Here is a 27,871-nt window from a genome sequence, read left to right on the forward strand (position 1 = left end):
ATGAATGGTTGTCCAGAGCAATTGGTGTCAATTGCTGGCTGGACAAATACTGTAAGGAAAATGCGGTAACATTCGTTGACAACTGGGACCTCTTCTATGGTAGAAATGACATGTATGCCAGGGATGGGATTCACTTATCTAGGTGTGGGGTGGGAGCACTGGCCAACGCAGTGGAGGGAGCTGTTAGGTCTTTAAACTAGGAATAGTTAGTGGTATGGGTTTTGGCAGGAAAACTGTGAAGTCGCAGGGTAGTAATATGAGTACTAGGAGAACTAGTAATAGGCAAAATGAGGTGGATATTGGAAAGCCAGTGGCACTAATTGACAAGGACAATAATAGGTTTAGTGGAATAACAGAAAGGAGCAGGAAGGGTAAAGAGAATGGAGGGTCTTTAAATATTTATTACACAAATAGTCGCAGTGCTAGGAATAAGATGGACGAGTTGAGACTAGTTGCTAGTGCAGGTAACATTGATGTATTTGCCATTACTGAGACGTGGTTTAATTCAAAAAGTCGGGACATGCCTGCAGAATGTCACATTCAGGGTTTTAAATTGTTCCAAGTAGATAGAAGTGTCGGGAAGGGGGGTGGGGTGACATTGTATGTCCGAGATCGCTTGAACTGTTGCATAAAAACGGGTATTAAGTCTGAAGTAACACATACAGAGTCTGTTTGGATAGAATTTTCAGAGGGGCATGAAAAATTAATTTTAGGTGTGATATACCGTCCCCCAAATTTAGATAGGGACCAGGGGAGACTACTATGGGAGGAAATTGTTAGGGCCACAAGGCACGATAATGTAGTAATTCTAGGAGACTTTAACTTTAGTCATATTGATTGGAATTTCTTGACTGGGAATTTAGAATCATACGACTTCTTAGAAGTAGTTCAGGATTGTTTTTTGAAGCAGTTTGTGACTGAACCTACAAGGGGAAATAACCTGCTTGACTTAGTTCTGGCAAACAATGAATCCCTTGTTAATAATTTAGAAGTTTCAGAGGAACTGGGTGCTAGCGACCACAAATCAATTACATTTAGCATTGAATGGAGGTATGATAGTAGGGATAACTCAGTAACAGTCCCAGATTTTCGCTTAGCAGATTACGATGGGCTTAGAGAACACTTATCATCTGTTGACTGGGGTAACGAAGAGAGCTATCTATATGACAGTTTTCTGAACACTATACATGCTGCTCAAAGAACGTTTATCCCTTATAAAGAAATTAGATCAAATAGAAATGACCCAAAATGGATGAATAATAGGCTGAAATATCTACTAGGGCATAAGAAAGGAATTTATAGGCGTATCAAAAGAGGCGAGGGTCATCTTATGAATCAGTATATTGAAATTAAGAGGGACATTAAAAAGGGGATAAGAAAAGCTAAAAGGGACTATGAAATTAAAGTTGCTAGGGATTCTAAAACTAACCCAAAAAGTTTTTTCCAGGTATATAGAACAAAAGTCAGAGATAAGATAGGTCCCCTTAAAAATAACTATGGGCATCTTACTGACAAAGAGAATTGAGGCTGTTGACCACGATAAAGAATTTGATATTATTTACTTAGATTTTAGTAAGGCATTTGATAGAGTTCCGCACCAAAGACTGTTGAAGAAAGTAGCAGCTCATGGCATTGGGGGAAGGGTGCTCTCGTGGATCGAATCATGGCTCACAGACAGGAAGCAGAGTGTGTCCATAAATGGGGTTAAATCCGAGTGGGGATCAGTAACAAGTGGCGTTCCACAGGGATCAGTCTTGGGCCCGTTGTTGTTTATAATATATATCAATGATCTTGATGAAGGAATTACTAGTTATATGAGCAAATTCGCCGATGACACGAAGATAGGTAGGATAATTGATTCAAACGTAGATGTTAGGGAACTTCAGGAGGATTTAGACAAACTCTACTCTTGGTCAGAAAAGTGGCAGATGCAGTTCAATGTAGATAAATGCAAGGTTCTGAAGCTCGGGAGTGTCCATAATCCTAGCACTTATAAGTTAAATAATGTAGAACTTAGCCATACAGATTGCGAAAAGGACTTGGGGGTTATGGTAAGCAGCAACCTTAAACCAAGACAGCAATGCCTAAGCGTACGTAATAAGGCAAATAGATTACTGGGATTTATATCAAGAAGTGTAAGCAACAGAAGTCCAGAGGTCATACTGCAGCTTTATACATCATTAGTAAGGCCTCACCTAGATTATGCAGCTCAATTCTGGTCTCCATATTACAGAATGGACATAAATTCGTTAGAAAACATTCAGCGTAGGATGACTAAATTAATACATAGCATTAGAAATCTTCCTTATGAAGAAAGATTGAAGACTCTTAAGTTACATTCACTTGTTAGGCGAAGAATGAGGGGAGACCTGATCGAAGTGTATAAGTGGAAGATAGGTATTAATAAAGGGGATATTAACAAGGTCTTGAGGATATCTCTTCAAGAGAGAACCCGCAGTAATGGATTTAAATTAGATAAGTTTAGATGAACATCAAAATGGTATACAATACCGACAGGTTGGTAGGTAAGACACATAGGCAACAGTTAGGCAACTTTATTCCGAAACGTTTCGCCTACACAGTAGGCTTCTTCAGTCGAATACAGAAAGTAGGCAGGAACAGTAGAGATGTGAAGACGATGTAATCAGTCCATCACCCTTGAAGTCGTAGAATTTGAGGTTGTCAGTCCCTCGGCCTGGAGAAGTTCAGTTCCATAGTCAGGAACTATCTGAAGATCAAGCTTGATAATTATATTAGTAGCCAGAGCGCGAACTCCTGTCGGTGCTCACAGGTGTAAAATAAGGTTTGTAAGATAGGGATGACTATGTGCGGGTTATTTGTGTATCGTTCAGTCACGGTATTGTGCCTTTTTTGTTATTATAACTACGCTTATTACATTTTTTTTACAGCTGACGTTTAGCATTCTACGCAGTTTTTATTAGTTTAGATCAATAACACATCAAGGCTAATTCATTAACTCACATTCTTTCCTCTCTTGCAGACTTTGCACTTTGTTCACAGTAGGATTGTTTATAGTGTGGGGAGTCTTCTACTTATCTGGTCTCGTCGCCTATGCCGTCTACAGGGACTGTGATCCCTTCACCTCGGGAAGAATAGCAAAAGCTGACCAGATTATGCCTTATCTGGTGACAGATAAGTTGAATCATCTACCGGGTATATCAGGGCTCTTCGTGGCAGCGGTGTACGGCGGTGTTCTCAGGTGGGGCTCTAACACGTGTACATAGTAATGAAATAAATACTTTCTCTGAAGAGTCCTAAGGGCCCCAGTATCTGGATTCATTCATGTACCTCAAATCTTCGGACTACCGCCTACCGGTATAGTCCTTCATTTAATCTACCCTGCAGCTCAGTCGAATTCCCTGATCTTTCTACACCTCTAGGGGCATACCAGAAAAAATATCCTCCATATATTAATAGGAAACATTTCTCCACGAGTGGTTTCATCAGTGCCTGAAATATCTACTCTTCTGATGGGTTAATTAAGTCCCAGTATAACTACTCCGACATAGCTACACCTCTGCTGAGATAAACTCCAGTAAAACTACTTTGACATATCCACACTTCTGTCAACTCCGACCAAAACGCTTCATCTATCCACACCAACTCCTGTTTCCTCGGTGTCTTGTCGATCCATGACTGACTCGTTTCACATCATATGAGCTGTGCAGTGGCGGAGTTAGAGGAAGAGCAAGGGGAGAGACCGCTGTCCCTGAGCAATTTTTTTCAAAAAGTGGCGCCTTTTCAACAATTTTTTAACTTGAGTTCATTTGTGCCAATGATATGTGTTCCATTTATCCTAACTTGTCCACATTGTACCAGATCTTTCTGACCTTGCCAATAACTAGCGTAGTTGCGGAACGATCGATCCTTTAGTCGGCTCAAACACACAAAGTCCCACCTTGGTTCTACAGTGGGGGAGGATAGATTGGGTTAACTTTGCTCTCCATTGAAAGAGAGTTGGCTACTGAGGTAGATTATAATAATAATAGATAACTTTGCTAGAATGAAACCTAGACGAATGAGATTGTTGTAGTTGCATCATACATTGTTCACATTGCTTCGTTTTGTTTCCATTTTAAAATTAAAATAAATAATAAATATGTTTTTATTATGTTTTGAGATTTATGAGCTTACTGTATGTTCCTTGTGTTTTGATTTTAAAAACAAAATAAAAAATGTATAATAGAAGTCCTCAGGTTATTCTTCAACTCTATATATCCTTGGTTAGGCCTCATTTAGATTATGCTGCTCAGTTCTGGCCACCGTATTATAGAATGGATATAAATGCTCTGGAAAACGTACAGAAGAGGATGGCAAAGCTGATCCCATGTATCAGAAATCTTCCCTATGAGGATAGACTGGAAATAAATGGTATAAAATACCGACTGGTTTGGTAATAGAGTTGTGGATGTGTGGAACAAACTCCTGAGTACCGTCATAGACCCTAAGACCTTGTGTAGTTTTAAAAATAGGTTGGATAAATACATGAGTGGGTGTGAGTTGGACCTGACTAGCTTGGGCTACCAGGTCTGGTGCCGTGCTCCTTCCTAAGTGGAAGTGACCTGACTAGGTGGTTATTGTTCTAGGCCGGGGGGTGGCATGGACCTGCTTCGCATGAGTCAGTAGGCATGTCGCAGTGTTCCTTCTGTCTTATGTGTCATGGCGCCTTTTTTTAGAACCTGGCTACGCCACTGGAGCTGCGGTGTGCCCATTGGTCAAGTGGCTCTAAGAAAAATGAAAGCAAAAACACTTGGCTAAAACAATTTAGTTAACTATTCAACACTCCGGAGGCTATTCTTCACAGCAGTTTTATAGATGATGTGAGAATAGTTTAGGTAGCTGTGCCGCGTAAGTGGCTAGTTTATTACGCATTCCCATGCTCATCCTGTCAGCGGTAGTGCAAAAAAAAAAAATAACTAGAGGTCACAGTGGTTCTTCGTAAGACCCAACTAAGCATTGTTACATCACTATAAAATAATTGTTATTTCGCATTTTACAAGTATTTCATATAGTTGCTGTACAGTAGGCAAGACAATCTCAAAAAAAAAGTTTTCTTATTTCCACTAAATAAATAATAAAAAAACATTAGTCATAGCTGGTTCCAATCTCAGTAAAGACAGTTTGTTCATTTAGTCGATGAAAAACTGGATACAACCCCAATATTTCAGATATCATTAACAATGAGGTGTTTTGTCATATCCTGTAAAACGTGAATGGAGGTGTCTCTGCAAGGTTCGATGTTTGGACACTAAGAAATAATGTTCCAGTGTATGACCCTGTCTTGTCCACACACTGCATTTTATACCATTGATATCTCCATACAAACTGTACTGTCAGATACTTAATAGCCCAGCCAAAGTTTCAAAGTAAAAGCATCTTGCAATCTACAAACCTTGTTACTTTCTCCATATATGGTCTTCATCTCTTGCAGCTCGCTGTCATCACACGGGAACGCCATAGCCTGTGTCATCTGGGTAGACTTCATGAAAAACTTGCGTTACTTCAGTAATGTCGATGAACGCTTCTCCACCAACATCGTCAAGCTCCTGTGTAATATATATGTAGTGTTTAGTGTTAGAAATTGCAGATAATGGTAATCAATATTGATGAATTACAGAGATAAATATCTGTAGCCCAAATGAAATGTAACCGATGACTTTTTCACTTGGCATGGACGTGTAACAGCATTTGTGACGATGATGGTAGCCATGTGTATAGGGCTGCTGGTGGGAGAGATGGGCACCCTCTTTAACTTGACCAACAGCCTTATAGGTGCCATCAAGGGCCCCCTCTCTGGTATTTTCATAGTGGGCATCTGCACCCCTTGGGTTAACAAAAAGGTAAATATATCCTGGCATTTTGAAATTGATATTTTGTTGTATTCCTGATCTTGTTTGATTCAATGTAATACTGGTAATAATAATCTGGCTTCCTTGGATTTCATTGCGGGTTAGGAGACAAAAAGAAAATGAACTAGAACTAGCAGGGTTTTCTCGTCTCCGGCAGGGTGCCATCGTGGGCTCCTCTCTGGCTTTCCTGTTCAACATTTGGCTGGTGATCGGCAAAATAATAAGAGGTGGTGGGAGCCCAAAGAATATGCCTCTTTCTACTCTCGGCTGTCCTGAGAATTTCAACAACACACTTGAAACCAGCCTCAACGATGTGCTCCAAAGCGGCCTCAATAACACTCTTGATTTCACCTTCGCCACTACTGCTGTACCAATGATTGAGTCAGAGTCTACCTCACTTATAGATATTGTATTATTATACTTTATGTGAAACTCTATTGGCATTTAGTACAAAGAGTGGTGGAGGCTCGAACGCCCACTAATCGTGATATATATATATAATATATATATATATATATATATATATATATATATATATATATATATATATATATATATATATATATATATATATATATATATATATATATATATTATATATATATATGCAATAAGATCACAGTAAACAGGTGATTTAAAATATGCAAAACAACCACTCTGAAAGAATAGAGAAATTCCAAGCGCTTTCGTGACTACTCACATTATCAAGGAACTATGAAAGTGAAGCATCCAAGGAAGCTGGCCGACCCCTTATATAGCTTCCTTGGATGCTTCACTTTCATAGTTCCTTCATAATGTGAGTAGTCACGAAAGCGCTCGGAATTTCTCTATTCTTTCAGAGTGGTTGTTTTGCATATATATATATATATATATATAATATATATATATATATATATATATATATATATATATATATATATATATATATATATATATATATATATATATATATATATATATATATTATATATATTAAAGATAGTAGGCTGGTAGACAGCAGCCGCCCAGGAAGGTACTACCGTCCTGCCAAGTGAGTGTAAAACGAAAGCCTGTAATTGTTTTACATGATGGTAGTATTGATGGTGTCCATTTTTCTGTCTCATAAACATGCAAGGTTTCAGGTACGTCTTGCTACTTCTACTTACACTTAGGTCACACTACACATACATGTACAAGCATATATATACACACTCCTCTGGGTTTTCTTCTATTTTCTTACTAGTTCTTATTGTTGTTTGTTTCCTCTTACCTCCATGGGGAAGTGGAACAGAATTCTTCCTCCGTAAGCCATGCGTGTTGTAAGAGGCGATTAAAAAATACCGGGAGCAAGGGGCTAGTAACCCCTTCTCCTGTATATATTACTAAATGTAAAAGGAGAAACTTTCGTTTTTCCTTTTGGGCCGCCCTGCCTCGGTGGGATACGGAGGTGTGTTGAAAGAAAGAATATATATATATATATATATATATATATATATATATATATATATATATATATATATATATATATATATATATATATATATATATATATATATATATTATATATATATCTTTATATAACATATACTTTATTTTGTTTGCTCCTTGCATTCCAACACTGGTCTTCCAGGTGCTCTTGTTCATGTGATTCTTCTTTTTAAGTTTTAATCCTGCACCAGTTCTTTCTCGTCTCCTCCTCCAATTTATCTATTATCATTTCCCATTCCTTTCCTTCTCAGAATTATTGTATATTTTGAGGTAGTGTGTGTTCGTATTATTAATACACACGAGTAGACGAGGCTACAGGACATGTGCGTTATTATTATTATTATTATTATTATTATTATTATTATTATTATTATTATTATTATTATTATTATTAATATTATTACGAGGATAATGGCAATGACGATGATAATGATATATCAACAGAGGTTCGGGTGACACCATCTACGACATCTCTTACTGCTACAGCGGGATCACTGGCATCATTAACACCATCATTATCAGCACACTGGTCTCCGTCCTTACAGGTGACTCCATTACTCATTCTTGTTGAGAAAACACTAAACCCGTAGGGGCCATATATCGTCAGAGGAATGAGAGGTAGTCAGACTTGAGTCGAGGAAAGGTAAAGTAACTCCAATTCCTGGTAGTGTTGGTTTCTAGTCTTTCAGATTCACGACAGAAATCCTTCGATTCGGCTTTTCGAAAACCTCTGTAAGATGTCACGGCATCTTTCATGAAAATAAAATATCAGACATATTAAGCAAATATTCCCAAATTTGCTTGCAACAGATAAGACAACTGCAGATATAAATCCAGATGTACTCCTGTTAACTGTTTGGCGGCCCTAGGGTTTATTTGCCAGGTCTTTTGTACATCCAGGTGCTCTTGCGCTACCGTCCACAGATTGAATATGAGGTGCATAATTAACTAGCCACGTTAGTGGCAAAATTTAAGGAATCTTGAAAATGAGGATAGACTGAGGGCCCTGAATCTGCACTCTCTATAAAGACGTAGAATTAGGGGGGATATGATTGAGGTGTATAAATGGAAGACAGGAATAAATAAAGGGGATATAAATAGTGTGCTGAAAATATCTAGCCTAGACAGGACTCGCAGCAATTTACCTGGAGTTTACCTGGAGAGAGTTCCGGGGGTCAACGCCCCCGCGGCCCGGTCTGTGACCAGGCCTCCTGGTGGATCAGAGCCTGATCAACCAGGCTGTTGCTGCTGGCTGCACGCAAACCAACGTACGAGCCACAGCCCGGCTGATCAGGAACTGACTTTAGGTGCTTGTCCAGTGCCAGCTTGAAGACTGCCAGGGTTTTAAGTTAGAAAAATTCAGATTCAGGAAGGATATAGGAAAGTACTGGTTTGGTAATAGAGTTGTGGATGAGTGGAACAAACTCCCATATACCGTTATAGAGGCCAGAACGTTGTGTAGCTTTAAAAATAGGTTGGATAAATACATGAGTGGGTGTGGGTGGGTGTGAGTTGGACCTGATTAGCTTGTGCTACCAGGACGGTTGCCGTGTTCCTCCCTTAAGTCAAGGTGACCTGACCTGACTAGGTTGGGTGCATTGGCTTAAGCCGGTAGGAAACTTGGATCTGCCTCGCATGGGCCAGTAGGCCTTCTGCAGTGTTCCTTCGTTCTTATGTTCTTATGTTCTTAAAACCTTTAGAAAAGTTTGATTTCTTGCTTATTGCTACTTCTGAACAACTCAATAAACTGTAACCATTGTAGAGGCTTATGAAGATGAGATGAAGCTTGCATGTATTCACTCTGTTTACATAGTTGTTAGTGCTGCTTCATGTCTGATATGACTGACCGAATACCAGGAGTATATAAGAACATAAGAACGAAGGAACACTGCAGAAGGCCTACTGGCCCATGCGAGGCAGGTCCAAGTCTCCTACCGGCTTAAGCCAATGCACCCAACCTAGTCAGGTCAGGTCACCTTGACTTAAGGGAGGAACACGGCAACCGACCTGGTAGCACAAGCTAATCAGGTCCAACTCACACCCACCCACACCCACTCATGTATTTATCCAACCTATTTTTAAAGCTACACAACGTTCTGGCCTCTATAACGGTATATGGGAGTTTGTTCCACTCATCCACAACTCTATTACCAAACCAGTACTTTCCTATATCCTTCCTGAATCTGAATTTTTCCAACTTAAAACCATTGCTGCGAGTCCTGTCTAGGCTAGATATTTTCAGCACACTATTTACATCCCCTTTATTTATTCCTGTCTTCCATTTATACACCTCAATCATATCCCCCCTAATTCTATGTCTTTCTAGAGAGTGCAGATTCAGGGCCCTTAGTCTATCCTCATAGGGAAGGTTTCTGATACATGGGATCAACTTTGTCATCCTCCTTTGTACATTTTCCAGAGAATTTATATCCATTCTGTAATACGGTGACCAAAACTGTGCAGCATAATCTAAATGAGGCCTAACCAAGGATGTATAGAGTTGAAGAACAACCTGAGGACTCCTATTATTTATGCTTCTTGATATGAAGCCAAGGATTCTATTAGCTTTATTGCGAACACTTATGCACTGTTGTCTTGGTTTCAGATTACTGCTAACCAGAACTCCTAAATCTTTTTCGCAATCCGTAATATTAAGATCTACATTATTTAGTTTATATGTGGCATGGTTATTGTCCTGTCCAACATTTAGAACTTTGCATTTGTTTATATTAAACTGCATCTGCCACTTCTCCGACCACTGCATCAGTCTATTCAAATCTTCCTGGAGTGCTCGAATGTCCTCGTCAGAATGAATTCGACGGCCTATTTTGGTGTCATCGGCAAACTTGCCGATGTCGCTCTTTATGCCCTCATCTATGTCGTTTATGTAGATTGTGAACAACAGGGGGCCCAACACTGACCCCTGTGGAGCACCGCTCGTGACGCTTCCCCACTCTGATTTCTCCCCATTTATGCAAACTCTCTGCTGCCTATTTGTCAACCATGCCTCTATCCAGGAAAAAATTTCTCCTCCTATTCCATGTGCGTTAATTTTCCTCAGTAGTCTCTGATGTGGGACCCTGTCAAAAGCCTTACTGAAGTCCATATACACAATATCATATTCATTACCATGATCTACCTCCTCAAATACCTTAGTGAAAAAAGTTAATAAATTCGTAAGGCAGGAACGCCCCTTTGTAAAACCATGCTGAGATTCGTTGATTAATTTATGCTTTTCAAGGTGGCTACGAACTGCCTCGGCAATTATTGATTCCATAAATTTTCCCACTATGGAGGTTAGGCTTATTGGTCTATAGTTCGAAGCTAAGGACCTGTCACCTGTTTTGAAAATAGGTATCACATTTGCCATTTTCCACTTATCTGGCACCATGCCAGTTTGTAGTGATATGTTGAAAAGATTAGCCAAAGGTGTGCTAAGCTCCTCTTTACATTCCTTTAGAACCCTTGCATACAGTTCATCAGGGCCTGGGGATTTGTTAGGTTTTAATTTATCTATTTGCCTAAGGACCATGTCACTTGTGACCCTAATCGTGCACAGTTTATTATCGTCCTGTTCTACATAATTTATCATTACTGGAATATCGCTGGTATCCTCATGTGTAAAAACTGAGAGGAAGTATGTGTTAAAAATTCTACACATTTCCTTATCACTGTCAGTGAGCTGACCCGAGGAACTTTTGAGGGGGCCTATCTTGTCCCTGATCTTACTTCTGTATACCTGAAAGAATCCTTTTGGGTTAGTCTTCGATTCTCTTGCAACTTTAACCTCATAATCTCTTTTTGCTTTTCTAATTCCCTTTTTTATTTCTCTCTTTAACTGAATATATCGATTTCATAATTGCCCCTCTCCTCTTTTGATTTTCCTATATATGCCTCTCTTTTGACCAATCAGATATTTTAATCTATTGTTCATCCATTTAGGATCATTTTTGTTTGATCTGCTTTCCCTATTTAGAACATAATTTGACTGAGCAGCTAGAACTATGCCCTGGAAAGCATCATATCGGCAACCATCACCACCTACCTGACCCTTAGTCAGGTCATTCCAGTTCAGCCCACCTAAGTAATTTTTCAGTCCTATGAAAGCAGCCAAGCGAAAGTCAGGGACGGAGACTTGATTGCCATTATTAGGGGAATTCCATGATATATTAAAACTGAGTGATTTGTGATCACTTTCCCCAAGCTCATCATTAACCTCAAGATTATTAATTAGTGTTTCCCTACTGGCAAGAACCAAGTCAAGGAGGTTATTTCCTCTAGTTGGCTCTGTCACAAACTGTTTTAAAAAACAATCCTGGATCGTATCAAGAAAGTCACCTGACTCTAAATTTCCTGTCAAATTGCTCCAGTCAATCTGTCTATAGTTGAAATCTCCCATTAGCACAACATTTTCGTATGTAGATGCCTTACGAATTTCGTCCCATAGAAGTTTACTGCACTCCCTTTCAAGATTTGGGGCCCTGTAAATCACACCCAAAATTAGTTTTTCTCGACCCTCGAGAAGCTGTAACCAAACAGATTCAGTGGCTGACGCTTCTACTTTTATATCTTGTCTAACACAACAATTTAAATTGTCTCTGACATACATCGCTACTCCACCACCCTTCCTGTTGACCCTGTCAGTGTGGAATAATTTATAGCCTTGTATGTAACATTCAGAGGGCATCTCTCTATCTTTCAGATTGAGCCAGGTCTCTGTTATAGCAATAATATCTATGTTTCCTGCACTTGCAATTAATCTTAGCTCATCTAATTTCTTACACTCCTGCTATTAGTATAGTAAACCTTAAGGGAGCTAGTCCCTTGCTGTCCTCTGCTGTCCCCCTTTGTTTGCTGACCTGATCTATTGTCTTTATTTATAACTTCATGCTGAATGCCTTTTATACATTTACTGATTCCAACCCTAGTGTTGCAACCTGCTTGTTTCCCACACACACCCATACCTCTATCTTCTATCAGTTTAAAATCATAGGCATTTCACCAATGGCCTTCTCAATTGAGTTTGCAAGTGCTACCACCCCAGCCCCAGAGAGATGTACCCCATCCCTTGCATACATATCATGTTTGCCATAAAAGTTGTTCCAGTTGTCAATGAATGGGATTGCAAGTTCCTTGCAGTATCTGTCTAGCCAGCAATTTACACCAATTGCCCTAGACAACCATTCATTTCCTACTCCCCTTCTAGGCAAGATGCTACATATGATTGGGACCCCTCCCTTAGACTTAATGAAATATATAGCTGACCTGTACTTACCTAGCAGCTCTTCTCTCCTACCCTTCCCAATATCATTTCCACCAGCACTGAGACAAATAATGGGCTTGTTCCCATTACATGACATGATATTATCCAGCCTGTTAACTATGTCCCCAACACCAGCTCCAGGGAAGCACACTCTATCTCTCATCTTCTTATTCCTATTACAAAAAGCACGGTCAATATATCTTACCTGAGAGTCACCAACCACAAGAATGCGCTTACCTCTGTTAGCAGGGGCAGTAGTACCCTTACCTTCACTGGCCACTGAAGTACATTCATCCTGAAGAACAGAGAAGCGATTTCCTACCTTCAGATCTTCACTCTTAACTTTCCTTATTCTGATTCTCCTCCCATTACTGGTTACCACTCGCCACTTGTAGCAGGTGCTGGACTGCACCTCACTGCTGGTAGCCGTTGCTACCTCCCCACCTACAGCCTCCTCACAGCGAGAGACAGATTGCACCTCACTGCTAGAAGCCTCATTCCCCACAACTCCAGCCACCTCACACTCTCTCCCAGACCCATTGAGGTGGACCTTCAGCCTCCTAATCTCCTCCTGGAGAAGCAAGACCTCCTCCTTCAACTCTCCAACCTCAATTTTTAAAACACTGCAGAAGCAAGCCATGCTTTGTAACCGTCCACGCTAATCCCCAAAGCAGCTCAGGGTCTGTGACCTCACGTGACGACTGACCACTGAACACTCTATGACCACTGAACACTATTTGTATAGTGTTAATTTTAATCCTTATTTTAGAGATTTAAATATTCCTAAACATCAGTGTACATGTGATCTGCAATCTTAATGACCACGAACCTTAGAACGTGTTTCCTTCAGACACCTGCTGTCTGTGTTCACCTAGCTGTGTTAATCGACTGGTGTGGGTCGCATCCTGTGGACAAAATTGACCTAATTTGCCCGAAATGCTTTGCACAACCAGGGGCTTTCTATATACAGTAGGATATGCTATAACGAACGGTTTATATAACGACTATTTACATAACGAACGGTAGTTCTCTGCCTCCTGTCTTGCCTCTCCAGGTATACCTGGAGAGAGTTTCGGGGGTCAACGCTCCCGCGGCCCGGTCTGTGACCAGGCCTCCTGGTGGATCAGAGCCTGATCAACCAGGCTGTTACTGCTGGCTGCACGCAAACCAACGTACGAGCCACAGCCCGGCTGGTCAGGTACCGACTTTAGGTGCTTGTCCAGTGCCAGCTTGAAGACTGCCAGGGGTCTATTGGTAATCCCCCTTATGTATGCTGGGAGGCAGTTGAATATGTATTTTTTATTACAAGTATTAATAAGTCTTTATTTCAGGAGTTTAAATTAACATTTATATTAAGTGGTTGTATTTGGGGGCCTGGAACGGATTACCCCTATAACGAACGAACGCTATAACGAACGAGGTTCTAGAACCAATTAGATTCGTTGTCGCATACCCTACTGTAGTCATATGTCACTGATGTTAGCTAGGCCTGTATATGTTGTACATGTATTTGTAGAAATAAAGATTATTATTATTAATATTATTATTAATGCCTACTGTATTTTTCTCATGATGGCAGGCCCTGTGAAGCCATGTGAGCTAGAAGGTGAGGTAGTGAACGGCACGTGCGCCCGTTTCTACCGGCGACTGTGGAAGCTTGTGGAGAGATGTACCAGCTCTGAACCCCCGAGCGTGACGCCTGCAGCCATGGAGGGTCAAATAAATGATCTCTACGACCTCCAAGACAATGACCTGAAACAGTCAATAGAGAGCAAGTCTGATATGAGGCCTAAAGACACTGGGAATGCCACGTGTGAGGAAAAAAATAGTGGTGGCAAGCAGTAGTTGCAGTAGTGTAAAACGAGAAGTTACAGGCAGTATAATTATAGAAGCAGTGTATAATGTTTATGTAGTAACAAGGAGTTTAGTTATAGCAGCAGTGTATGTTAATGTGATTTACTAATTGCAGTAGTGTATTATATTACCTGGAGTTTACCTGGAGAGAGTTCCGGGGGTCAACGCCCCCGCGGCCCGGTCTGTGACCAGGCCTCCTGGTGGATCAGAGCCTGATCAACCAGGCTGTTGCTGCTGGCTGCACGCAAACCAACGTACGAGCCACAGCCCGGCTGGTCAGGAACCGACTTTAGGTGCTTGTCCAGTGCCAGCTTGAAGACTGCCAGGGGTCTGTTGGTAATCCCCCTTATGTGTGCTGGGAGGCAGTTGAACAGTCTCGGGCCAATGACACTTATTGTATGGTCTCTTAACGTGCTAGTGACACCCCTGCTTTTCATTGGGGGGATGTTGCATCGTCTGCCAAGTCTTTTGCTTTCGTAGTGAGTGATTTTCGTGTGCAAGTTCGGTACTAGTCCCTCTAGGATTTTCCAGGTGTATATAATCATGTATCTCTCCCGCCTGCGTTCCAGGGAATACAGGTTCAGGAACCTCAAGCGCTCCCAGTAATTGAGGTGTTTTATCTCCGTTATGCGCGCCGTGTAGGTTCTCTGTACATTTTCTAGGTGAGCAATTTCACCTGCCTTGAAAGGTGCTGTTAGTGTGCAGCAATATTCCAGCCTAGATAGAACAAGTGACCTGAAGAGTGTCATCATGGGCTTGGCATCCCTCGTTTTGAAGGTTCTCATTATCCATCCTGTCATTTTTCTAGCAGATGCGATCGATACAATGTTATGGTCCTTGAAGGTGAGATCCTCCTACATGATCACTCCCAGGTCTTTGACGTTGGTGTTTCGCTCTATTTTGTGGCCAGAATTTGTTTTGTACTCTGATGAAGATTTAATTTCCTCGTGTTTACCATATCTGAGTAATTGAAATTTCTCATCGTTGAGCTTCATATTGTTTTCTGCAGCCCACTGAAAGATTTGGTTGATGTCCGCCTGGAGCCTTGCAGTGTCTGCAATGGAAGACACTGTCATGCTAAACCCATAGGAATCATACATCATCTGGGAAAATGGGAGGTAATCAGATTTTAATCATAGAGGATGGGTCCAATTCCTTGGATCAAGAGCCGCTCATATTGGCATCAAGACATGTTGGGGAAAAACTAAAATAGGGAGACTCCAGTTCGCCCTGTTCAAAGTGCCTTAAACACTAAATTTTAGATTATCAAAGGTTTTAGTACCTATTCTGCATGTTTTAGCTGTAAATTAGTGCTACAAATTCATATTATTATATTAAACATGAGTACAGGTTAGGTACAGTGATAGTATGAATGATGGTAAAAGTGTTTCTTCTGTGGGTCACCCTGACTCGGTGGGAAAGACGGCTAGCTAGTTAAAAGCTACAAGATACTGAGAAAAGCACGAAGTACTTTAAAAAGGTATCGATGGTGATTGTCCTCGTATGTGAGATGCAGCAATTAGGACATTTATTGAGATGTTTCTTAAACTCTGTATTTGTAGAAGACACATACAAAGTTTAGAAGCTTTAATAAAACTACATTTCACGCACCAGAAGCTTTATTAATCCACTAGGGGGTGATAAGTCTCTGGTGGATGAAAAGTGTCCTCACTAAAGCATCCTAAACGATAAACTTCCGTCTTATTCGCTAACTTGTCAGTATCATACACCCTTTTCTGAGATCATGACAACACTTCTTTAAGATATTCGCCCCTCAAGGAAGGTACCATGATGCTGGTGAGGGGCTCTTGATCTAGGGAATTGAATCTGTGCTCCAGTTCTCCGAATTAAGGCTGAATACCTTCCACATCCCCCCCCCCACAGGCGCTGTATAATCCTACGGGTTTAGCGCTTCCCCCTTGATTATAATAATATTGAATTTAGGATACTCGCATCTTTGTGCTACCGAATATCTATGAGCACCATGATGAGTACAACACACAGTTACTCTAGTGATTATATAGCAACAGCAACAATGATGGAAATCTTCAAAATTCTTCTGTGCCGAGAGAAATCCCGGGAATATCGTCTTTTGCATAGATTGTATTCCACGCACATTCTCCCATCAAGGAAGTTTCCTTGATGTTGGTGAGGGGCTCTTGATTTAGGGAATTGGATCTGTGCTCCAGTTCCCCGAATTAAGCCTGAATGCCTTCCACATCCCCCCCCCCAGGCGCTGTATAATCCTCCGGGTTTAGCGCTTCCCCCTTGATTATAATAATAATAATCCACGCACATTCTAAAAAAAATATATTAAATAGAACAAGTGACAACTTCTCCCCTCCACCCACACATTAATAATCATAACGATTAGGGATTGGTCCTGGGAGTGGGAACTTGCGTACTGTCTTCAGACTATTGTATCTGAGAAACTTTGGTAGTGAACAAAGGTGCACCAGAACTCGGTGAGAGGGGTTCCAAGTGAAGGAAATAACTCGTAACGAAGAGTGAAATGAAAAAAATGCATTACATCTGAGTTAGTTTAAAACTTGATTATTCACCTGGTACCCATCAAGTGTACGGCAGTCAAAATATTACAGAGGCACATGATGGGTCCAGGCACTAGGCCCCAAGTTTTGATAGCTAAGAAATCTGAGTAGCTGATAGGGATACCAGTGTTAGACGAGGGCAGTTTCACAAGGAAATTACTTAGCGAAACCTGGAATAAGACACATTTAAGCTTGATCCGAGGAACACATGTCCAATTATTTAGATCAAGAGCTCTTCACCAGCATCAAAGTGGGGTGAACAGAGCTGTCACCTGTGTAGATTTAACGCTTTTTAATATAATAATATCTTGGTTTCTACAAGTATGTGTACTTGTACTTCAATGATGAGAAATTTCAACTAATCCGATATGGAAAACGTGAGGAAATTAAAACTATATCGGAGTATAAAACAAATTCCAGCCACACAATAGAGCGAAAAACTAATGTAGAAGACCTGGGAGTGATAATGTCAGAGGATCTCACTTTCAAAGACTACAACATTGTATCAGTTGCATCTGCTAGAAAAATGACAGGATGGATAATGAAAACCTTCAAAACTAGGGATACCTAGCCCATGATGACACACTTCAGGTTGTTTGTTCTATCTAGGCTGGAATATTGCTGCACATTAACAGCACCTTTCAAGGCAGGTGAAATTGCTGACCTAGAAAATGTACAGAGAAGCTTCACGGCGCGCATAACTGAGATAAATCGCCTCAGTTACTGGGAGCGCTTGAAGTTCCTTTTTGATTATAATAATAATTGAAGTTCCAATGAAAAGCAGGGGCGCCACTAGCACGATAAGAGACAATACGTGTCAGGGGCCCAAGACTGGTCAACTGCCTCCCAGCATATATAAAGGAGATTACCAATAGACCCCTGGCTGCCTTCAAGAAGGCACTGGACAGGCACCTAACGTCAGTACTTGACCAGCCTGTCTGTCGTTCGTACGTCGGGTTGCGTGCAGCCAACAGCAACAGCCGGGTTGATCAGGCCCTAATCTACCATGAGGCCTGGTCACAGACCGGGCCGCGGGGGCGTTGACCCCGAAACCCTCTCCAGGCATATATATATATATATATATATATATATATATATATATATATATATATATATATATATATATATATATATATATATATATATATATATATATATATATATATATATATATACATTATATATATATGTATATATATATATATATGTATATATATATATATATGTATATATATATATTTTTTTTAAATAATATAGGGAAGTACCACCTCTATGGCTGGAATGGGGACCCTCATCCTCAGAGAAGACAATAAACGTACCTCAGGGAAAACTCAAGGTTCTCCCCGGAGCTGTTTGAATATTTTCTTCACCTACCACCCCCAATATTAGATATTCTATGTGAACATTTATTAATAAACAGAATACATTTACAGAAAAACATAAACATGAATACAATGGCACAATGTATCGAAGATCATGAATTTCCTCCAGCTCCTCCGAGGCTGGACGCAAGCCAAGTACGCAGCAAGCATTTCTCCTCTGGATGGCTATGCTGAGGCGCTGGAACATGAAAGTGGCTGCCCTTGGGTCCCTGGTGGTGTCGATGAGTCTGGAACCCAATTCTTTAAGGAAACGTTTTGGCATTTTTTTCCCCATGATCCCAAGGTCTCTGATCCCACTGGGACAAATTGATACTATTGGCTTATGTCCCTGTACTTGCTGATCTTGTGCTCCTCCCTATCGCCGCACTCTGTGATGGATATAGGTGTCAGCCAGTGTGGACACACAGGTATAGTCCCATGCTAAGAGCTTGCCATTCTTCCAAAGATAGATGGTGATCCCATCGGGGCGGTTTGCTGGGTTGTGGGTATTGTTGGCTGCTAGTGATCGGGGCTCCCTCTCGGCAGGGCATCCAGCTGTAGCAGGGGTGTCACTAGCACGTTAAGAGACCATACAATAAGTGTCAGGGGCCCAAGACTGTTCAACTGCCTCCCAGCATACATAAGGGGGATTACCAACAGGCTCCTGGCAGTCTTCAAGCTGGCACTGGACAGGCACCTAAAGTCGGTTCCTGACCAGCCGGGCTGTGGCTCGTACGTTGGTTTGCGTGCAGCCAGCAGCAACAGCCTGGTTGATCAGGCTCTGATCCACCAGGAGGCCTGGTCACAGACCGGGCCGCGGGGGCGTTGACCCCCGGAACTCTCTCCAGGTAAACTCCAGGTAATGATGCCTGGTTGATCAGGCTCTGATCCACCAGGAAGCCTGGTCACAGACCGGGCCTACTAACTAGTAGTAGTGGTAGGTACGGGTGAAATACTAAGTAAGTTTATTCAGGTATACACAAATACAGTTACATAGATTATCATACATAGCAGCATATGTGTAGAGAACCTGGGATAACCCAAAAAGTCAGACAGAGTGACTTATTTCCATTGCAGTCCTTACCTGTTTCCATTGAAAACCTAACAGTAATATGTAATATATCTATTTCTACATGTACATGTACAAGGTATATAGGCCTAACTGACATCAGTGACATACTACTATATGGAAAGCCGCTTGTCATGCAGAGTATTTCGGGCGAATTAGATCAGTTTTGTCCCAGGATGCGACCCACACGAGTCGACTAACACCCAGATACCCATTTCAACGATGGGAAACTGTGTACAGAAACACGTCCAGCATTTCTACCCTCGCCGGGAATCGAACCCTGGCATCGCCGTTTAAAGCGAGAGCTTTAGCCACCAGGCCACGGGTACCTTGGTGTTAGCTAACTGTTATCAGTCGTATCCTAGGTAACCTACACATATCTTGCTATGTATGAAAATTTATGTAACTACGTATTTATGTGTACCTGTACCTGAATAAACCTACCTGCATCCTGGGAGACGAGATCAACTTAAGCTGCCAGAAATGCTCTGCATAACTAGGGGCTTTCTATGAAGCATGCCAATAATGTCAACTAGTTTTGTATCAGTTGTATCGTGTACTTTATAAAAATATGATTATTATCATTACTAAGTACTTCTAGTAAAACTATGGCAACTACTATTAGTGATAGTGTCCAGAGAGAGAGGGTTCATACGGCTCCTTGAGGCGTCACCGCCCTTATACCACAATAATAAATTTTGGCGGTAAATGTTTGTTTACCTTGGCTCGGGTCACTGCTCTGAGGTGTTGACTAAGAAACCTCTAAATAACTTCACGTCCCTTGAAGAAGAAACCTTCAAGAAGCTCTTATCTTGAAGAAGAGGAGTTGGCAATATGTCGGACACTGAGGAAGATGTTATTGAAGGATCTGATGATGAAGGTGAAGCAATGACTGCATCAGAGGTCCTCAAGAAACTGGAAGAGGTAGGCTGGTGCTAAGACGAGTGATATGAGAGTTATTTTACCATGAAGATAGTCGACGTGTATATTTTCTCAGGTAGAAAAGCATCTAAATTGATGTTTGTCATTTTTGGGTTATCCTAGGTAATTAACCATTTCCTGCTATATATGATAATTTATGTAACTTTTTATGTATACCTGAATAAACTTACTACCTGGAGTTTACCTGGAGAGAGTTCCGGGGGTCAACGCCCCCGCGGCCCGGTCTGTGACCAGGGATGATTACCTTTGACGTAAAAATACATCTAATATGAAAACATTACATGTAAAACATATTCAAGCTATTGACATGTTTATTTAACGTAAGATCAAAAACAATCAATTATAATTCCTTATTTCCATTGGAAGTCTTCTCTTAGGATGTTACCCACAATTCGACTTTACATCTAGGTGAATACGGTCAGCAAGTTTAATGAGATTTGCCCATATGTTTCACCTGGCCAATCAATTGAGTTTTAATCCTTTTGGCTATGAACTGAGTGCATCTACCACTGAGCTGTAGGTCACAATGATAAGATTTTGTTCGGATTTTTACCTCTGGAGGGTTAGCTATCGATGATAACCCAAGAAAGGAAGTGCGTCATTGAAGACTGTCTCTCATTTCCATTGGGGTCCTTCAATCTTGTCCCTCAGGATGTGACCCAAAACAGTCAACTAACACCTAGGTACCTACCTACTTGCTAGGTGAATGTGAACAGTAGGTATAAGGAAACACACCTAATGTTTGCACCCTTCCCGGGGATCGAACCACAGACACTGTGTGTGAGGCGAGAGTTCCCTAGCATAACAAGGAACCCCAGTGGAAATAAATAAACTTTGTTTGACTCTTTTGGGTTATCCTAGGTAATTTACACACATTACTATGTATGTTAATTTGTTTAACTGTATTTATTTGTACTTGTACCTAAATAAACTTACTAGTGTGTCTACAAATGGGGCTAAAGATGATCACCAAAAACAAGTCTTTAGTGGGCAAGTTTTCCTTACTGTGTAATTGTAGAACTCCACTGTATATTTTACACATGTTCTATAAAGAGTGAGGCAGGATATATACACCAGACGGTGTATTTCAACACATATATGCTGACAGTTTACTCTAAATCCTATTTTAAGGATGAAAATTTTCCTATCTGGTGGTGAAAAGGAAACTTACACTGCACCTATCTTTTCTTCATAACTGTTGGCAGTATACCTTTATATGGAGGGTATTCCAATACCAATACCAAAATTAGAACTCTTAATAACATATTAACTGTAAAATAAATATTAAGAGAAAATGTTTAGGAAGTATATCCCACAGTTAGGTTTTTGACTAGCTGCTGTATTCTTTCAAATAATATACTATACAGTATAGAGAAGGTTAGTATGCCATTGAATGTGTAAGATCCATTGAGTGTATAGTATTTAAAATAAACTTAAAAGCTGTGTGATTTTTATGCTATTTTGTACAGTACCTTGAATTTTATTGGTCACTTAGATGTCATGTATAACACTGTACACTAAACAATAAATATATGTGTATGAAATATTTTGCAGCATCAGCAGAAAACTGTACTGATTAACTGAACAATGCCTCTTTTTTATATATATATATATATATATATATATATATATATATATATATATATATATATATATATATATATATATATATATATATTTATTTATTTATTTATTTATTTATTTATTTTACAACAGTTGTGTGTGGTTATTGAGAGCCTAATGCATCACATTATGTAGGTTATTTTGATTTAATGTCTATAAGAACTACATGTATAGGATTAAAAGATCTCATGGTCACATTGTAAATTAATATTTTTGAAATTAGTTGAGAAATCTTTTGTTACTAAAATTCTGCAGTATTTGCCAAAAGTATTTTTTATTTTTTATTTTTTTTGCTTGACTAAAAGAGCATTGTATTTCAGGCTTGGATCACTGAACGAATGTCTCCTACACTGGAGTGTCATCAGAGTGAACTGGTAGACTGTATGCTTGACCAGATCAACCAGATGACTGAAAACCTTAAACGATGTAAAAAACATGATTTTAGATTGGCTATTCATAAAATGGAGGTAAGGCTAATGACCAACACCATGAAAAATTACCTCAAAAGAGTTTAAGTTCAAATGTTTTAGCCCTTATTAGAATCACTCAATACTGAAAAGAATGTATGAAGAACCGTTATCAGTACAGTATATCATCACACAAAAGTGTGGCTTCCATCACTATTAAAATGTGATTTTTTATATTATTGTCGCTGTATAGCCCTTGTGGCTTAGCGCTTCTTTTTGATTATAATAATGTATTATTGTCATTGAATTTTAAAGTTTTCTAGTAATGCAGTTTTATGACCCCCTACAGGTTTAATGCTTTACCATAAATGTTCAGTAATAATAAAAATATATTCTGGTAATGCGTATTTGTGGAAAAAATGATACCCTAGGGTTGTTGTTTAATAGTAAGTGATTTAGTCTGCATCTTCTGAGGCAATTATTGACATTTTTCCCAAATTACCCTCAACATAGAATGTTGAATATGTCAGTGGTGGTGCTCACAGCAGTACAACAAAGCACTGAAGTTTTGACTCTGGGTCATTGGCTATTGAGACCTGTCAGTAATATAATACTGTATTTTACTGAGCAGGACCAACCTCAAGAAACATTAAATTGTTGAGTTACATGTATTTTAATGCTGAGAATACAGAAGTTCTGTGTAACAAATTGTATAGATTTTATAAATTTTGGTCTGTAGTAAGAATCCAGTATCACTTTCAGCATCGCTTTCCAGCATCTCATTTGTCTAAAATTGCTGTAGCTTGTAGTCAGTGACTTAATGAAATTCATTTTAAGTCACTGACTCCTGTATACATAATCAATTATGTATACAGGAGTTGTAATGATAGTGTCTAATTGCTAATCATATTATAAACTGTATGTTTAAAGCACTGAATAACCAGACAGTTGTAATGCTTTGTAAATTGAAAAAATTAATGAACAATCTCATAAGCCAACAAGTGGTGAGAAACCCATTGTGTTGCAGGCAATACAGGAAAACCTTCATTACAGTGTTTCAGTCCGGACTGGATTTGATCAAATACTGTATATATGACGCTCTGATGAAGTCCAGTCTTGGATGAAGCTTTTTAATAAAAATTCCCTGCAACATAGGCTTTCTCACCAAAACAAAATGCTTTAGCATACTGCTGTTTGTTTTTGTTTTTAATATTGTTTATCTACAATTTTTTTATTTTAACACACTGCTAGCAATTGTTCTGTGTACTTGGGTGAGGAGTCCTTGGCTCTCTACCAAAATCCACTACTGTTTATGTTGCTGGCCAAGAATAGACATAAGTGAATAGTAGAGATTGTACTGTACATTGTATATGGTGTTTTACTGCTTTTTTTTTATATTTCAATTTGTATATTCATAGTGTTAATATAATAAGTTTGTGTAATTTACAATATCTGTTTTACAGATCGATCGAATAAGATACGTAATAAGTAGCTATCTTCGTGTCAGACTTGAAAAAATTGAAAGATTTTCCCATTATCTTTTGGAAAAAGAAGCAAACATGACAGATGAGACCATGGCAGCACTTTCACCACACGAAGTCGCTTATGCAAAAGAGTATGTAAATTTTAAGGTATATTCATGAAGAGTATAACTGAAAACAGCATGGTTAACTTGTTTTCTTAGCACTTGGTGTTATAATAGATCTTTATTTGGAATTTTCCCTATTGATAATCATGTTCTTTTCCATTCTCTACTCAAAAACTTGACCGATATTTGATTTTGTATATTCACTATCATTTAACAAGACACTTTTTATGAGTTTGATACTATCCATATGAAACTGTAGTGTGTGTTTGCATTTATATCTGTTTAGGCATGAAATTGTGTAGTGGTGTGGTTACCTGGAGGTTACCTGGAGGTTATTCCGGGGATCAACGCCCCCGCGGCCTGGTCCATGACCAGGCCTCCGAGAGCTGAATATTTTCTGTACTTTTCTGGTATTGTTTTTTGTCTAATTTTCTGACTCATTGAAACATCAAGTCCATCTTAGCCCATTTTTTTTTTTCACAGGAATGAGATTTTTTACAATTTTAGTGAACTTGTATCTTTAAAAAATTAAAAGTTGTTCATTAAATTTAAAAAGATCTTCAAGACATGTACATTTACTTCTCTCTGGCTCAAACCAATTACAATAAAACATTGAAAATTGTTCTTGAATATGAAGTAGCCAGGTTGCTTATCTGTTGTGCTCATCACTGCTATATGGGTTTTCCAAAAGAAATAACTAGGTCAGAACAGTTAGGCAACCTGTTTGTCTTATTCTTAGCGGAAGGAGAATCAATCTTTCGTTGCTTCTAGTACTGAATAATTCTCTGGTTTATTCCTTATCATAAAAAGATGCTGGAGGAAACACGTACAAAATGTTGGAAAATTTAAAAGCTGTTTGTAACTATTTCTCCAAAAGGTTTATGTAAAAGAATTATTAAATGCAGGTTCATGTATTTGCAGTATTTACAGATATTAAGTGGAACTTTTTTTTTTCCTCAGCTATGCAGCTAATTTGGAATCTCACTTCCAAACTCTTGTGTTGCAACATGTACCTGAAAATCTTCGAACTTTTGACTCTGCCAAGATGAGTATAAAGCCTAACTTGGACAGCTACATCTTCTTTAAGGTCAAGCAAGAGACTCCGGGAGTCTTGATTGAAGATGACACTGGTGAAGGACGGTAAGTTTTAAATATCATCTTTAAGCTCAAACATTCATATTAGCCACCTTGACTAAATGTAGTTTGCAGTTGTTTTTTAAGAAGAGATCAGAGTTGTAATTAACATATGAATTTCACTGTAAAATATTCCAACATTTTCACCCTTTTCTCCTTGTCATTCTACAAAACATTTGTTTTCTCATCTGCACTTTGGGGGTTAGTTTCTGTTTATTAATGTGGAATATGTATGCATGTGAGTAGAATCTTTTACTGCATAGAATGCTGAATGACTTTCAGTCTCAGCACTATAAATTTTAAATTTATTTCTTTCCTCTTACATCTACCCTCCAATAATCACAAACCTTTTCACACCTGAAACAGCATCTATACCTCTCCATCATGCTTTTCTTTTTTTTTTTTTTCACTTTTTCCTCATGATTCTCTTGCACTAGCCAACTTTTCTTTCAGCAGTTGTTTGTACCACTCACCTGCAACATTCTTTAATTACCAGTGCTCTTTTGTTTGTATTACACTTTCCTCTTGCATTACTTAAGCACTTTTAAAATCATATACATTCCAAATCATATAGTATTGCCTAGCACACAGTATTGCCTTTTATCAAAGCAGTTGAATCTTTCTTTCAACACACCGGCTATATCCCACCGAGGCGAGGTGGCCCAAAAGGAAAAACGAGAGTTTCTCCTTTTCTTTTCTTTCTTTCAACACACCGGCCGTATCCCACCGAGGCGGGGTGGCCCAAAAGGAAAAACAAAAGTTTCTCCTTTCACATTTAGTAATATATACAGGAGAAGGGGTTACTAGCCCCTTGCTCCCGGCATTTTAGTCGCCTCTTACAACACGCATGGCTTACGGAGGAAGAATTCTGTTCCACTTCCCCATGGAGATAAGAGGAAATAGACAAGAACAAGAACTAGAAAGAAGATAGAAGAAAACCTAGAGGGGTATGTATATATATACTTGTACATGTACGTGTAGTGTGACCTAAGTGTAAGTAGAAGCAGCAAGACGTACCTGAAATCTTGCATGTTTATGAGACAGAAAAAAGGACACCAGCAATCCTACCATCATATAAAACAATTACAGGCTTTCGTTTTACACTCACTTGGCAGGACGGTAGTACCTCCCTGGGCGGTTGCTGTCTACCAACCTACTACCTAGGAGCAGTTGAATCATAAGTCAAATAAAGGTTCTCTGTTGTTGCTTACATCAGGCACTCCATATATACCCTCTACACCTTCAACAACAGTGTTTTCACTTTTGTAGTATTGACATGTTTCAAAACAAAAACTTTGCTTAATCCAAAATTCCATAAGTATTTACTTAATATATCCCAGAATATATGTTTATTCTTTTTTCTGCTTTTCACCTTTTCCTCTTTTTTTTTTTCTTTCCCTCACCTTTGTTTCACATTTAAATATACTGTATATGCATAACTATTACTTACTACTTGTATCTCACTTCTATTCTTACTTTCATATTTTTTAATTAAAATATTTGCATTTGTTTATTTCCTTTCATAATTGTTTGGTTTCTTTTATGTGTTTTTATTAGGTCTGTGTCAGTTATCTGAATGCCTTGAATCATGACTAGTTATTCTTAGTTATATTTATTACCAAGAAATAAGGCAAAATATTTAGTTTTCTGTGTGATGATAGATTCAAAATAGAGGGCATGTGTTATATAGGAAAGGCCTGGGGATGTGATTAATGAACAGAAGAAAAGTTGCTTTAGTGGCTGGAGTGCTTACAGTCTTTATTTTGAACTGTTTTTAAATTGGAATTTATTGATTTCATTTAAAATCAGCTAAATTAACATCTTCCAGGCACTTTATAGGGTAGTTCTGATAGTTGAATGGGCAGTTTCTTGTGTTTAATTGATAGAACTAAATAGCTAGAGATTGAGCAGTGGAATTGACTTTAGCTTGCAGTTTCTAGTTTTGTAATATCAAAACCTAAAAGTTTTATTTTATTAAATCATAACCTTCTAACATTAATATGCAAATGTACATTTGCTGGGAACTAATAATTTATACAGTGTTTCTTCTTTTACAGAGATGAAGAGTTAGACTTGCAAGAGGGTAGTCAGCACTTGATGCGCTACAAACCCATCAGTCACTTGCTTCACTCTGGCGCTGTAACCCTTATTTAAATTCACTTTTGGATTGTGGAATTTTATAAAATGCGTATTTTGATGGATATACTGCTATCTCAAAAGTCAGATTTTTTTTTTTTTTTTTTAACAAGTCGGCCGTCTCCCACCGAGGCAAGCTGACCCAAAAAGAAAGAAAATCCCCAAAAAGAAAATACTTTCATCATCATTCAACACTTTCACCTCACTCACACATAATCACTGTTTTTGCAGAGGTGCTCAGAACATAACAGTTTAGAAGCATATATGTGTAAAGATACACAACATATCCCTCCAAACTGCTAATATCCCGAACCCCTCCTTTAGAGTGCAGGCATTGTACTTCCCATTTCCAGGACTCAAGTCCGGCTATATAAAAATAGCCGGTTTCCCTGAATCCCTTCACTAAATATTACCCTGCTCACACTCCAACAGATTGTCAGGTCCCAAATACCATTCATCTCCATTCACTCCTATCGAACACACTCGTGCACGCCTGCTGGAAATCCAAGCCCCTCGCCCACAAAACCTCCCTTACCCCTTCCTTCCAACCTTTTTGAGGACGACCCCTTCCCCGCCTTCCTTCCCTTACAGATTTATACACTCTCCAT

At 39.3% G+C, this 27,871-nt stretch overlaps 2 protein-coding genes across 5 annotated transcripts in view; both read left to right on the forward strand.

Annotated features, from left to right (window-relative positions):
- The window catches only part of LOC128702202 (sodium-coupled monocarboxylate transporter 1), a 40,558-nt gene extending 25,979 nt beyond the window's left edge, over nt 1-14,579 (forward strand). For 3 of the 4 annotated variants that reach the window (XM_070102783.1, XM_070102784.1, XM_070102786.1), the window contains 6 exons: nt 3,002-3,220; nt 5,453-5,571; nt 5,707-5,861; nt 6,028-6,251; nt 7,782-7,882; nt 14,180-14,579. In XM_070102783.1, coding sequence (XP_069958884.1) covers nt 3,002-3,220; nt 5,453-5,571; nt 5,707-5,861; nt 6,028-6,251; nt 7,782-7,882; nt 14,180-14,445 — 1,084 coding nt within the window. In that variant the 3' untranslated portion in view covers nt 14,446-14,579. The remainder of the gene's footprint in view (nt 1-3,001; nt 3,221-5,452; nt 5,572-5,706; nt 5,862-6,027; nt 6,252-7,781; nt 7,883-14,179) is intronic. The other variant, XM_070102785.1, reaches the window with a different exon arrangement.
- A 5,551-nt stretch (nt 14,580-20,130) lies between these two features.
- Nucleotides 20,131-27,426, forward strand: Sld5 (DNA replication complex GINS protein Sld5). The gene is made up of 5 exons (XM_053796331.2): nt 20,131-20,357; nt 22,319-22,465; nt 23,869-24,020; nt 24,954-25,133; nt 27,185-27,426. Exons 1-5 carry the CDS (start codon nt 20,268-20,270, stop codon nt 27,279-27,281), a joined length of 666 nt encoding a protein of 221 aa, XP_053652306.1. The 5' UTR covers nt 20,131-20,267; the 3' UTR covers nt 27,282-27,426.
- Nucleotides 27,427-27,871: the final 445 nt, after the last annotated feature.

This window comes from Cherax quadricarinatus, chromosome 83 (genome assembly GCF_038502225.1).
Source record: "Cherax quadricarinatus isolate ZL_2023a chromosome 83, ASM3850222v1, whole genome shotgun sequence".
NCBI classification, from domain to species: Eukaryota; Metazoa; Arthropoda; class Malacostraca; order Decapoda; family Parastacidae; genus Cherax; species Cherax quadricarinatus.

What these genes read in the sequence shown, in the direction of transcription:
- Sld5 (XM_053796331.2), top strand. Translation starts at nt 20,268, where the DNA reads ATGTCGGACACTGAGGAAGATGTTATTGAAGGATCTGATGATGAAGGT. An exon ending in TCCTCAAGAAACTGGAAGAG is followed by an intron (nt 20,358 to 22,318) that starts GTAGGCTGGTGC and finishes ATTGTATTTCAG; the next exon opens with GCTTGGATCACTGAACGAAT. An exon ending in GAAGTCGCTTATGCAAAAGA is followed by an intron (nt 24,021 to 24,953) that starts GTATGTAAATTT and finishes TTTTTTCCTCAG; the next exon opens with CTATGCAGCTAATTTGGAAT.